This window comes from Callithrix jacchus, chromosome 10 (genome assembly GCF_049354715.1).
Source record: "Callithrix jacchus isolate 240 chromosome 10, calJac240_pri, whole genome shotgun sequence".
NCBI lineage: Eukaryota > Metazoa > Chordata > Mammalia > Primates > Cebidae > Callithrix > Callithrix jacchus.
Window position 1 is genome coordinate 124314000 of NC_133511.1, and position 12975 is coordinate 124326974.

The 12975-nt window shown below is 44.2% G+C and overlaps 1 protein-coding gene and 1 long non-coding RNA gene across 11 annotated transcripts in view; one reads left to right on the forward strand and one right to left on the reverse strand.

The window, feature by feature from the left end:
* The window catches only part of KDM2A (lysine demethylase 2A), a 143369-nt gene that overhangs the window by 114389 nt on the left and 16005 nt on the right, over nt 1-12975 (forward strand). For 8 of the 9 annotated variants that reach the window (XM_017978308.5, XM_035263450.3, XM_078341538.1 and 5 more), the window contains one exon: nt 479-873. In XM_017978308.5, coding sequence (XP_017833797.2) covers nt 479-873 — 395 coding nt within the window. Of the gene's footprint in view, nt 1-478; nt 874-11224; nt 11579-12975 lie in introns of those variants that run through there. The other variant, XM_009008551.5, reaches the window with a different exon arrangement.
* LOC118145539 (uncharacterized) lies at nt 7989-11834 on the reverse strand. 2 transcript variants are annotated; one of them, XR_008474848.2, is made up of 4 exons: nt 11175-11834; nt 10449-10609; nt 10171-10356; nt 7989-8591 (listed from the first exon to the last, which is right to left on the reverse strand). It is a non-coding gene; the product is annotated as an uncharacterized LOC118145539 (long non-coding RNA). The 2 variants fall into 2 exon arrangements; XR_013523528.1 differs by having other exon boundaries at nt 7990-8591; nt 10449-11834.

Genomic DNA, 12975 nt, shown 5'->3' on the forward strand with positions numbered 1-12975 from the left:
TCCTAAGTATCTGAAACCACAGGCATGCACCACTATACCCAGCTAATTTTTTTAATGTAGAGAAGGGGTCTCACTATGTTACCCAGGCTAAAACTTTTTTAAACATGTGTGCTTCATACTGTCTTCTCTTTTAAAAGGTAATGAAGTCATTATCCCAGATTCAAGCTTTAACTTGAAACCAATTTACAGCCACTTTGATAAGTAACTGATTTCTAGTACACAATTCAAAGATTGGGTCCTACCCAAACTTTAAAAAAATCCAATTGACTATTACCTAGATGTCCTCCTGGATCCTGTTTCTACCTGTAACGTGATTTTCATCAGTGGACAAATGGGTTAGAATAAAGAGAGGCCAGTTTTTAAATGTGGTAACTTTGTCATTTATAGCCTCAAGGCCCCTATCATATCACCTATTTCTCTTGCTGATCACGTGGCAAAGTGAAATGTTCTTACTGCATTTTTTTCTTCATATTGGTAGATTTGGAGTTAAATGGGTTGGAGTCTGGAAATGGGGATGAGGAAGCAGTGGATCGAGAACCCCGACGCTTGAGCAGCAGGCGTTCTGTCCTCACTAGCCCTGTAGCCAATGGTGTCAACTTGGATTATGATGGACTGGGCAAAACCTGCCGAAGTCTTCCAAGTCTGAAGAAAACTTTGTCTGGGGACTCATCTTCTGACTCTAGCCGGGGTTCCCACAATGGCCAAGTGTGGGATCCCCAGTGTGGTCCCCGAAAGGACAGGCAAGTGCATCTGACCCATTTTGAGCTTGAAGGCCTTCGCTGCCTTGTAGATAAGTTGGAGTCTCTGCCACTGCACAAGAAATGTGTCCCCACAGGGATAGAAGATGAAGATGCTCTCATTGCTGATGTCAAGGTAAGGGTTTGATGTGTTACATGGCAGCTACCAATCTGGCTAGGACAGTCAGCTTCGGGATTCAGAGGGAGAAAGTATAGGAATTTGGGTAATCTCTGCTTTACCCAGAGAGAAGTTAATATGCATGTCTGTTTGTTAGTGCTGTCCAATGTTTCAGTTCCTAGAGTGAGGTTACATGTGTGTTTTGAAAATACTAACATTTGTGTGTTCATCGAGGACTTAAATTTAGTCTTTAAAACATAGGTTTCCAGCTGACCCCAAAAATAAAGGAGAGCCTTAGAAAGTGTTCATATACAAAATGTTACTTTAAACTTAAGTTACCTTCATATAAAAAGCAGGACAAAAGTGACTGATAGGAGTTTCATCCTAAGCAGAGTGAGAGAAATGAAATTGTTCTATGCTGGGTTAACATTGAGTAGCTTTAGCATCTTTAGTTTCAAATTTATCTAGCATCAAGACTTAAATACACTAGAAAAGTATCATTTTAAAATAATTCATCTCATTGCTTTATCAAGTTTTTTCATATTGTTTATTTTTCTTAAGGAATCCAGACTTGAGCTGTCTTTTTTTTTTTTTTTTTTTTTTTTTGGAGACAGAATCTCACTGTCGTTCAGGTTGGAGTGTGGTGATGAGATCTTGGCTCACTGCAACCTCTGCCTCTCGGGTTCAAGCAATTCTCATGTCTTAGCCTCCTGAGTAGCTGGAATTATGCGCCACCATGCCCAGCTAATTTTTATATTTTTGGTACAGATGGGGTTTCACTGTGTTGACCAGGCTGGTCTCGAACTTTAAGTAATCCACCCACCTCAGCCTCCCAAAGTGCTTGGATTACAGGTGTAAGCCACCATGCCCGATATATTTTAGATGGAGTTTTGCTTTGTTTCCCAGGCTGGAACACTATTGGCTCACTGCAGCCTCCACCTCCCGGGTTCAAGTGATTCTCCTGCCTCAGCCTCCTGAGTAACTGGGATTACAGGTGCATGCCACCATGCCCGGCTAATTTTTATGTTTTTTTTTTTTTTTTTTTTGAGACGGAGTTTCGCTCTTGTTACCCAGGCTGGAGTGCAATGGCGCGATCTTGGCTCACCGCAATCTCCGCCTCCTGGGTTCAGGCAATTCTCCTGCCTCAGCCTCCCGAGCAGCTGGGATTACAGGCATGCACCACCGTGCCCAGCTAATTTTTTGTAATTTTAGTAGAGACGGGGTTTCACCATGTTGACCAAGATGGTCTCGGTCTGTTGACCTCGTGATCCACCCGCCTCGGCCTCCCAAAGTGCTGGGATTATAGGCTTGAGCCACCGCGCCCGGCCAATTTTTATGTTTTTAGTAGAGACAGGGTTTCACCATGTTGACCAGGCTGGTCTTGAACTCCTGAGCTCAAGTGATTTGCCCGTCTCGGCCTCTCAAAGTGCTAGGATTACAGGTGTGAGCCACCGCTACCTGCTGCAACCTCGAGCTATCTAAACTGGAGGAAATTCTTTTAGGTTTTTCTCCTAAGTAACAATTAATGTGAACACCAAGAAGTATAAAGCTGGAAATAGCAATTTTCTTTTTAAATCAGTGTTTGGAACTATGGATATGTATATTAGAAAGCTAGTCTATAAGTTTTAGTGTTATTTTCCTTGTCACATAGATTACTTTAAATTACTTCTAAACCATTTAAAAAACTTACAGGGGGCCGGGCATGGTGGCTCACACCTGTAATCCCAGCACTTGGGAGGCCAAGGCGGGCAGATCAGCTGAGGTCAGGAGTTCGAGACCAGCCTGGCCAACATGGTGAAACCCCATCTTTACTAAAAATACAAGAAAATTAGCTGGGTGTGGTGGTGGGTACCTCCTTAGGTACTTGGGAGGCTGAGGCAGAATCACTTGAACTCGGGAGGCAGAGGTTTCAGTGAGTCAAGATCATGCCATTGTACTTCAGCCTGGGCAACAAGCAAAACGCCATCTCAAAATGATAAATAAATAAATAAATAAATACTTATAGGGAATAATTTTGTGACCTCAATGAAAATGGACCAAATGTCTCATAGTAGGTCTTTTCCATCCTTGATTCCTCATCCAGGTTTTCTGTGGCCACCATATAACCAGATGAGGTGCTCCCCAGTTTCTCCTGGCCACCTCAGGAAAGAATTCCAAAGAGTAGGATAGGACTTCATATTTTATTCGTTTTGCCATTGACATTTTCATTAGATCTGATCATCGTTTATGTATCAATGAAAAGACAAAAAATAACAGAGGCCTAAAAGAGGTGATAACCTGGTGAAGTCGGTTCTCCTTAGTAGCTATAGAAGCTGGACAGTTGGTGTTATAGTTGGTTTTATAATGTTTGCTATAGAAGATGCAGTTGCTGTCATTGTGACTTTTATTTATGGGAGGAAATGACAAAGTTCCAGATAGGTGTGGACCTACTTCTGCAATGATTCATGTGTGTAACAAAACAGATTTAGCCATACTTTCCCAGACTCACTTCATACCCTTAAGTGGACAAAGGACATTTAGATTTTTTAATTAATTAATTATTTATTTAGAGATGGATTCTCACTGTGTCGCCCAGACTGGGGTGCAGTGGCATGATCTTGGCTCCTGAATGCAACCTCCAGTTCCTGGGTTCAAGTAATTCTCCTGCCTCAGCCTCCTGACTAGCTGGGATTACAGGTGCCCGCCACCACTCCTGGCTAAGTTTTTTTGTATCTTTAGTAGAGACAGGGTTTCATCATGTTGGTCAGGCTAGTCGCGAACTTCTGATCTCGTGATCCGCCTGCCTAAGCCTCCCAGTGTGCTGGGATTACAGGTGTGAGCCACTGTGCCCGGCCCAGATTTTTTATTTCCATTGTGGTAGAACTTAAATTCCATAATGGATGCATGTGGGAAACTTTACATTGTGACATTTTTTTTTTTTTTTTTTGGTGACAGAGTTTTGCACTTGTCACCCAGGCAGGACTGCAATGGCGTGATCTCAGCTCACTGCAACCTCCACCTCCCAGGTTCAAGCAATTCTCATGCCTCAGCCTCCTGAGTAGCTGGGACTACAGGAGCATGCCATCACACCTGGCTAATTTTTGTGGTGTTAGTAGAGACGGGGTTTCACCGTGTTGGCCAGGTTGGTCTCGAACTCCTGACCTCTGGTGATCCACCCACCTGGGCCTACCAAAGTGCTGGGATTACAGGCAAGAGCCACTGCCCTCAGCCTGTATTGTGACTTTTGAGATTAGTTAATTTGTATAATTGTTTTAGGAACCCTAAGAAGAAAGACTTCTAAGGTTACACCACATAACATTCTTTTGGCCTGGGTATCTGTATTTCTAATTCATGACTTTAAAAAAAGTCTTTTCAGCCCCAGGGGATGTCTATAGATAGATTTGACTCCATTTAATCCAGTTGTAAAAAGCCATGTTATAATCCACTAATTAGTTATACAAGTGTGGTAGAAATACACAAACTCCCTTAAATGAAACTATTGGAGGCTGAGCCTGGTAGCTCACACCTGTAATCTCAGCACTTTGGGAGGCTGAGGTGGGCAGATCGCTTGAGCCCAGGAGTTTGAGACCAGCCTGGTCAACATGTTGAAACCCCCATATCTACCAAATATATACATCATGTATATATACACATATATATACATTGTGTATATATACATGATGCATATATATGTAAATTGGCTGGGCATAGTAGCACTTGCCTGTAGTTCTAGCTACTCAGGAGGCTAAGGCAGGAGAATTGCTTGAACCTAGGAGGGAAAGGTTGCAGCGAGCTGAGATTGCACCATTGCACTCCAGCCTAGGTGACAGAAGTGAAACCCTGTCTCAACAACAACAATAACAAAAACCACTGGAGTAGTTTAACTAGTTAAAGTAGCTAAATAAGGAGATTTGAGGCAACAGAATGATACAGTGGTATACCAAGGGAAAATGTAGAAAAATTTGGGTCAGATATTAAGCAGAGTCAGCACAAAGAGAGATGAGGACGCTTAGCATTATGAAAAGTGTCCAAAGAGAGCTTCCTTGTGTTTGTCAGGGACCACTGAAAAACATGGCTGCTATCACTGGCTAAGGTGCAGTGGCAAGGGCCAGAGCATGAGGAACAAGTAGCCAGTGAGATGACTACACAGGCTGACAGTGTTTGAATTCTCCCTCCAGGGACTTGTCCACACCTTCTCGTTTACCCAAAACCACAGTCAAAATGTAGTTGACGTCAGAAGAGAACGGATTTAGATTCCAGTTCTACAGGTGTTGAGATCAAATAGATTAATTATTCCTATATTTGATCAGTTATGCTAAATCTCAGGTTCAGCTATATTGAGCTTAGAGCTTGAATACCTTGAGAATCTGAGCATCACTCAAAAGAAAAAAGCATTAGATTGGGTAGGTGGTGAATTACTGCACAGCAAGGGACTGTGCAGTGATGGAGAACTTTGTGCTTATAGCACTTTAGTGGGGGATAAAGCAAGTACAGTTTTACCCTTCCTGCAGACAGAGGAATTGTTTCTTGTTTTAACCTATCTGGCTTTCAGAAATAATTAGTAGAAGAGATGAGGGAAAATGTGGTAGATGAGATATTCATAATATTCCAAGGAAAAAGAGTGCATTTCAGTGCTGTGATAAAAGGGCTTTGAAGATTCTTAAAGGTTAGGTTTTACAGTGTTGAAGAACAAGTCATAGAGTATAGAGTTGGAAGGGGATTAAGTGAAAAAATAGGGCATTAAAAAGTACCAACTTAGGCCAGGCCCAGTGACTTGCACCACTTATCCCAGTAATTTAGGTGGCAAAGGCAGGCAGATCACTTGAGACCAGACCAGCCTGGGCAACATGGCAAAATTCCATCTCTACAAAAAATACCAAATTAGCCAGGTGTGGTGGTGTGTTTGTGATCCCAACTACTTGAAAGGCTGAGGTGGGCAGGTTGAGGCTTCAGTGAGCTATGATCTCACCACTGTACTCCAGCCTGGGCAAAAGAGTGAAACCTAGCCTCAAAAAGAAAGAAAGTAAAATACTGACTTACTGGTGAAGCTATCAACATGTGTGTAAGGTTCTGTTTGGGCGGGGTTATGGGTAATGTTGACACCTGAAAGTGTACATAGGTAGAATGGGGTTCTCTTACTATGAGATATTCTTAACATTTCTAAAATTGAAAAGTTGTATTCTTGATATATGTTGAATAAAAAGGCAGGACATGGGGCTGGGTGTGGTGGCTCATGCCTGTAATTGCTGAGAAGGGCAGATCACCTGAGGTCAGGAGTTCCAGACCAGCCTGGCCAACATGGCAAAACCCCATCTCTACTAAAAATAACAAAAATTAGCCAGGGATGGTGGCGGGTGCCTGTAATTCCAGCTACTCAGGAGGCTGAAGCAGGAGAATTGCTTGAACCCAGGAGGCGGAGGTTGCAGTGAGCTGAGATTGTGCCATTGCACTCCAGCCTGGGGACAGAGCCAGACTCTGTCTCAAAAAAAAAAACAACGCTGGGTGCAGTGGCTCACGCCTGTAATCCCAACACTAGGAGGCCAAGGCGGGCGGATCATGAGGTGAAGTGATTGAGACCATCCTGGCCAACATGGCGAAACCCCGTCTCTACTAAAAATACAAAAATTAGCCAGGTGTGGTGGTGCACACCTGTAGTCTCAGCTAATTGGGAGGCTGAGGCAGGAGAATCGCTTGAACCTGGGAGGCAGAGGTTGCAGTGAGCCGCAGTCGCACGCCACTGCCCTCAGTCCTGGTGACAGAGGGAGACTCCGTCTCAAAAAAAAAAAAGAAAGACAGAACATGGAACAGTGTGTATAGTATGATCCCATTAATGCAAGAAAAATTGTATGTGTGTTTGTGCATTGCAGAGGAACCTAGAAGGGTACACCCCATCCTGTTGATAGCAGGGCACAGCAGCATGGTGGTAGTCAACTGGAAGAATTTGAGGTGTTTTTTTTTTTTGAGATGGAGTCTTGCTCTGTCACCCATGCTGAAGTGCAGTGGCATGATCTAGGCTCACTGCAGCCTCCGGCTCCCAGGTTCAGGGAATTATAGGCGTGTGCCACCAGCCTGGCTAGTTTTTGCATTTTTAGTAGAGATGGGGTTTTACCATGTTGGCTAGGCTGGTCTCAAACTCCTGACCTCAAGTGATCTGACCGTCTAGGTCTCCCAATGTGCTGGTATTTCAGGCATGAAGCCACCATGCCACCCGGCCAGAATTTGAGTTTTTAATCAAACTTGTTTTTGTTGGTATTTATTTTGGTGATAAAGGAGTTCTTATCATATATGCACATATAAAAGAAGCTTTTAATACAACATTATATCTGGCTGCCAAGCTCACTTAATAAAGTGAATTCAGTGTTGTAGAATACTTTTCTACTTTTCTGTTTTCTCTAAAACATTTTGATAAGCCTGCCAGTCATACTTTGTGACTTACAAAAACCTATATTCTCCTCTATAAAATATCTTGTGATATTGTTGTTAAATTAACAAGATTAGTAAAATACTTAATAAGCAGTGCATTATTACAGCCAGTAAAAAATTAGATGTCACAAATCTATGAAATTCACTTATTCCACTGCTCTGAATAATGCCTGCCTACTCTGTGCCAGGAATCAGATTGAGTGTTAAGGAAACTATGCAGACATGCCGTGGTCCTAGCCCTCAAGGACCTTAGAGTTCAGTGGCAAAGCAGACACTGAAGTGGGCTAAGAAACGGGAAATAAGTGCAGTCCAGATTTGCAGATGCCTAGCATGACACAAGGCACAGAGCAAATGAGTAAGGGTGACAGAGTCTATCCTGAGGGAAAGAGATGTTCTAGCCTTCTTCATCACCAGCTAATAAGCTTTCCTGTTACAGGATATAAATTTATCACTACAACATTATTTAAATGGTAAAAGCTCTCAATTTATAAATTGGAAAATTGTTATTTTTGATGTAATAGGCTACTGATACTCTTATCTAAGAATCTAACATTTTATTTTGGAACTATGATCTGAAAATTTACATTAGGCTACATCCTAGGAATATGATGAGATTGAACCAGAAAGAGTTATGGTTGCAAATAACTCCAGAAATACTAATTAGGAATTATCTTCAGCTGACAATGGGGGTGATTCTGACACTAATAAAACAACTAGTAGAAGACCCAATATAGTTAGCTCTTACTCCATTAAGCCAGATTTTAAAATGTTTTAAAATTTTTCTTTATTATTGTTTTTAGCAATGAGGTCTTGCTGTTTTCACCAGGCTGGTCTTGAATCTTGAACTCCTTGCCTTGAGCAGTCTTCCTGCCTCGACCTCCCAAAGTGCTGGGATTACAGGCCTGAGCCACCTTACCCAGCCAAGCCAGACTTTTTGTTTTCTTAAGTCCCAGGTGTCCAGGCTTACAGATTTGTTTTGTTTGTTTGTTTTGAAAAGCGGTCTTACTCTGTGTCCAGGCTGGAGTTTAGTGGTACCATCTCGACTCACTGCAACCTCCACCTCACAAGTTCAATCGACTCTTCTGCTTCTGCCTCCTGAGTAGCTGGGACTACAGGCGCGTACCACCACACCCGGCTAATTTTTGTATTTTTAGTAGAGATGGGGTTTCACCATATTGGCCAGACTGGTCTCCATCTCCTGACCTCATAATCTGCCCACCTTGGCCTCCCAAAGTGCTGGGATTATGGGTGTGAGCCACGACACTCGGCCACAGATATTTTGTTGTTGGTGGTGTTGTTTTAAGATGGACTCTTGCTCTGTTTCCAGGCTCCACCTTCAAAAAAAGATTAAGAAATTAGCTGGGCATGGTAGTGTACACCTGTAGTCCCAGCTACTCAGGAGGCTGAGGGCTAGACTGTAGTAAGCCATCATCATACCACTGCACTTTGGCCTGGGCAACAAAGCAAAACTCTGTCTCCAAAAAAACAAAGGCCAACCTATACAAATAAAACTTCATTTGCAATTTTTACTAACAAGATATTTGTAATAATTCATACATTCTTACTGAATAGAAAGTTTAATATAACTTGGTTATGAAACATATATGGTTACATTAAAGTACACATAATTATTTTAAATATTTTCATTATATTGCATTATGTAATGTCATGTTCTTAGCAGTTCTTATCTTTTTTGTCTTTTGGTTGTTTTTTTTTTTTTTTTTTAGACAAAGTCTGTCTCTGTCCCCAGGCTGGAGTACAGTGGCACAATCTCAGCTCACTGTAACCTCCGCCTCCTGGGCTCAAGCGATTCTCCTGCCTCAGCCTCCCAAGTAGCTGGGACTACAGATGCATGCCACCACGCCCAGCTAATTTCTGTATTTTTAGTAGAGATGGGGTTTCACCATGTTGGCCAAGGATGGTCTTCATCTCTTGACCTCATGATCCGCCTGTCTTGGCCTCCCAAAGTGCTGGGGTTACAGGCATGAGCCACCTCGCCCAGCCTCTTTTTTGCCTTTTGTTCTGAATTAGCAGGAGGGGGAAACGTTAGGCCTTGTTTTTTGGGAGTTTTTTGTTTGCTGATTGGTTTGTTTTTTGAGACAGAGTCTTGCTCTGCTATCCAGGCTAGAGTGCAGTGGCACAATCTCAGCTCACTGCAGCCTCTGCCTCCAGGTTTCAAGCGATTCTCCTGCCTCAGCCTCTAGAGTAGCTGGGATTACAGGCGTGAGCCACTGCCCCCTGCCAGGCCTTGTTTAATTTGTGATTTGGAAACTTACTGGGAGTGAGTTTCCTAGTGCCCTATCTGATTTTTGTCCTTTCCTGGTGGTATCTAGAATTTGCACTTGCTGCAACTTGAACTTATGTTTGTTTTAAAGTAACATGTTTTCTCTTATATATTTTCTACTTCATTATCTGTAGTATAGATAGCACCGAAGATCAAAATAAGCATTTTCCAAGAAGACCTCTCAGTAGCTAGATCACTGTTAAGGAAAGCTTTTCAAACAAAATAAGCTGATTGCACTGGTTCTTGAGCCTTAAGATACAGTGCCAGGGAGAGGTTTAGGATTAGGATGACCATATAGCATTTCCAGGAAGAGCTCAGCCAAGAGCACAAAAGTCTCTCCTTCCCCTCAAACTACCATAAAAATAACATATGTAACCCCTGGCAGCAAAGCCCCAGACTTTAGAAAGCCTGTTTAGCCACTAAATCTGTACCAGAAACAACTGTCCTGGAAATAAATAAGAATGCTTAAGAGCTGGATGTTTAAATCAAAGCACCTGCAGAAAGGCAATTTACATTTATAAGGGTCTAAAAATCACATAAATTGAAACCCAAACTTTCTGCCAAGTATTTGATTCCTACTGAAGTTTTCCCATGATGATGTTTGGTACACTGGATCGATAGAAACTCACCCAGAATGTGCTCCTTCCCTTCCTCCTATAGACTGAAAGGAGTGTGTATGCAGTTTGAGCTTCATCCGAGCCGGTGGTCTGGGGATTGGGGAATCGGTGTGCAGAGGTGTGAGCAATACTTGTTCAAGGGGCTGTCAGAAAGTGGCAGTGAGGTGTCTTGACAGGATGCAGGACTGGCTGCTTCATCTAGGGAATATCAAGAATGAGACAGGCAAACAGACTTGAATAGAAATGGAAATCCAAATGCAAATGGTATTCTGAGGGTGAGATAATCTTACAGGCAGAGGGTACTGCCGGAGTTGGGATAGAGTGTGTTGCCCTTAGGTTGTGCCTCAGTTGTTTGACTTGTTCGTGGTGGAGCGGCTGCAGGATTGCTGTGCAGATATTTCTAGTACTGTACTGTGGGGGTGGAGTCCTTGTCAGAATCAGAAGCAGGCATCTGTTTTGGATATAGTTGATGTTAGCTGTAATTTATTAAATATCTCAATATTGGCTGACATGGGCCATTTCTGAAGGTTTTTTGGAACACATATGCAGATTCTGGATTGTGGGCTGGGAGCAAGTCAGCAAGGGCAGATGAAGCAGGAAGTGTGCCAGAGAGAGACGATAACTCAAGAGGAACTCAGCTTCCTTGCCTAGTTCGTCCAGAGAGGCGGGACTTTGGGCAATCCCCTCTGCTTGCTGAGAGGGGACAGATAAGTGTGTGTGCCGTTAGCCAGAGCGTTCTGGCTTTAACAGTGAGAGGTGACCCTGAGGGGAAGGGTGTGGACTGAGACAAGGACAAATGTGGGCCAAGGTGCCTAGTGTAGTCTGCAGAATGAGTTAAAGCCTTCCGTTTGGCTGGCGCCTTCAGAAGTCTGCCACCGGGAGCCCTCAGGGGGCTGGCCCTAGGTTCTCCTATTGCAGTGGTGGTGGGAGGGAGACAGGGCGGGGGCTGTGGCTGAACTCCCCTCCCTGGCATGGCCTCTTCCAATCGCGAGGAAGAAAGCAGTTGCTGAACACACCCCCTCCCGGCTCTGCAGCAGAACGGCTGGGCCTTCTGCCTGGCTTGCTCACTCTTCGTTCGGCTCCCCCTCCTGCCATCTTCCGTTGCAAAGCATTTCTGGGAGCTGCATGTGGGTGACGCAGCAGCATTGTTCGCAGGCACAGGAAGCCGCGGCTGAGCTGAAGGGCTCGAGAAGGAGCCCAGAGCGCTGCACGCTGCTCCCTCTGGGTAGTCTGAAGGGTCAGAGCTGGACTGCCCTGCCCTATGTGCTCTGGGAGATTCCAGAATATTCAAGTAAATCCGGATTTTCTTAGAGGCAGAATATCTAACTCCTTCAGGAGAACTTCCAATACAGACAACAAAACAAAGACGCTGGGGAAACTTCAAGAGCCTCGGCAGCTCCAGAGCGACAGGAAACGAAAGGTCAGGCGGTCGATCGGCAAACCCTTTCTGGTTTGTGGGTGCGTGTAACTATAGGGACTTCTGTCTCAGTGAAGAGGCAGAAGAAACTGCCTGCCGGGCGAGTCCAGGACAATGCTGTGTTACTTCGTGTTGCTTGAGCCGTCATTGCACTTGTTCCCTCACCTGGTGGGATGTGCTTTTGAATTGGGTTGCTTGGCTTTTGAGAATCCTTTCCCTCTCTCTGCCCAGGCACCTTCTGTTCTCTTTCCCTTTCTGTGATCTGTAGGGTGTGGGCCTGTGTTTAAATGTTCTCCCGAATGCCTGGAGCCGAGATAGGCGTCAGCTTTCCCGCACTCCACCCCCGCTCTCCTACCCCAAACCCCCTCTAGTGAAGGGTGGTGGCTTCTTTATATGGTTTCTTGTAGGGCCTCAGCTTGAGTCTGCCTTTTTTGATGAAAGCAGGGCGTGCTTGGTTGAATGGCCCCAGCAAAATAAGGCTTGGAAGGAAATCTGCATTTCCCTCCACACCCACACATACCCCAGTAACTGAGTCGTGTATGTATGAACAGCTGCCGCCCCCTTCCCCCACACACACACACACCAACACAGTTTTCCGCCTATCCTTCCCTATTCCCCACAAAAATCTTGCAGGTAGAATTAGACTGCTTTTGGTGAAGAGTTAAGTTCCTTTTCTACTCTCTTAATCGCATATCTTACTGTGCAGTCTGTTTTGGTGAAAGTGGAAAGTCCCTGTTTGTGGACAGCTCAGTTCTCTTCGGCAGAGGAAATGGGCAGAGTCCTACTCTGGCAGTGCGAAGTGGGGGAGGGGAGTCATGCACTCCCTAGCACACATTTTGAATGGACCTGAATTTTTCACCCGAGGGAGATTAGGAGCCCATACCAGAGCCTTGTCCCACGTGGGGCACCACACCCCGCCTCTTCACCCCCACGCTGTATGGTGCTAACAGAAAAGGATGCCATAGCAACTTGAAGTAAATAAAACGTCCGCAAATGAAATCAGTTTGGGGGAAGGTGAGAGGCATCTGGAGACTTGGCAAAAGGGGATCTTAGTAGAGGAGTTTCTTGGCTATGAGTTAAAGGGTCTCAACTTTGGAATTTGGAGCAGAATCCTTAGGTTAAGGATGAAAATACACAAAAGTCCTCATCTCCAGGGGCAGAGCACACAGGGTATGAGAATAATTATTAGCAACCGCCCAGACTTGCTAACCTGTCCAGGATCAGAGTTTAGTATTTGCTGAAACAGTTACTATCCTGTACATACCTAAGGCAGCCAGAAAAGGAATCGTGTAACTTGTCTCTCATATTTGAGTTATTTTGCTGTTGGTGTTGCCTTAGGGCTCATTAGGTCAGAGGAAAAAGGATGTCATTATACTAGAAGACTGGGCTTCAGGAGTTTG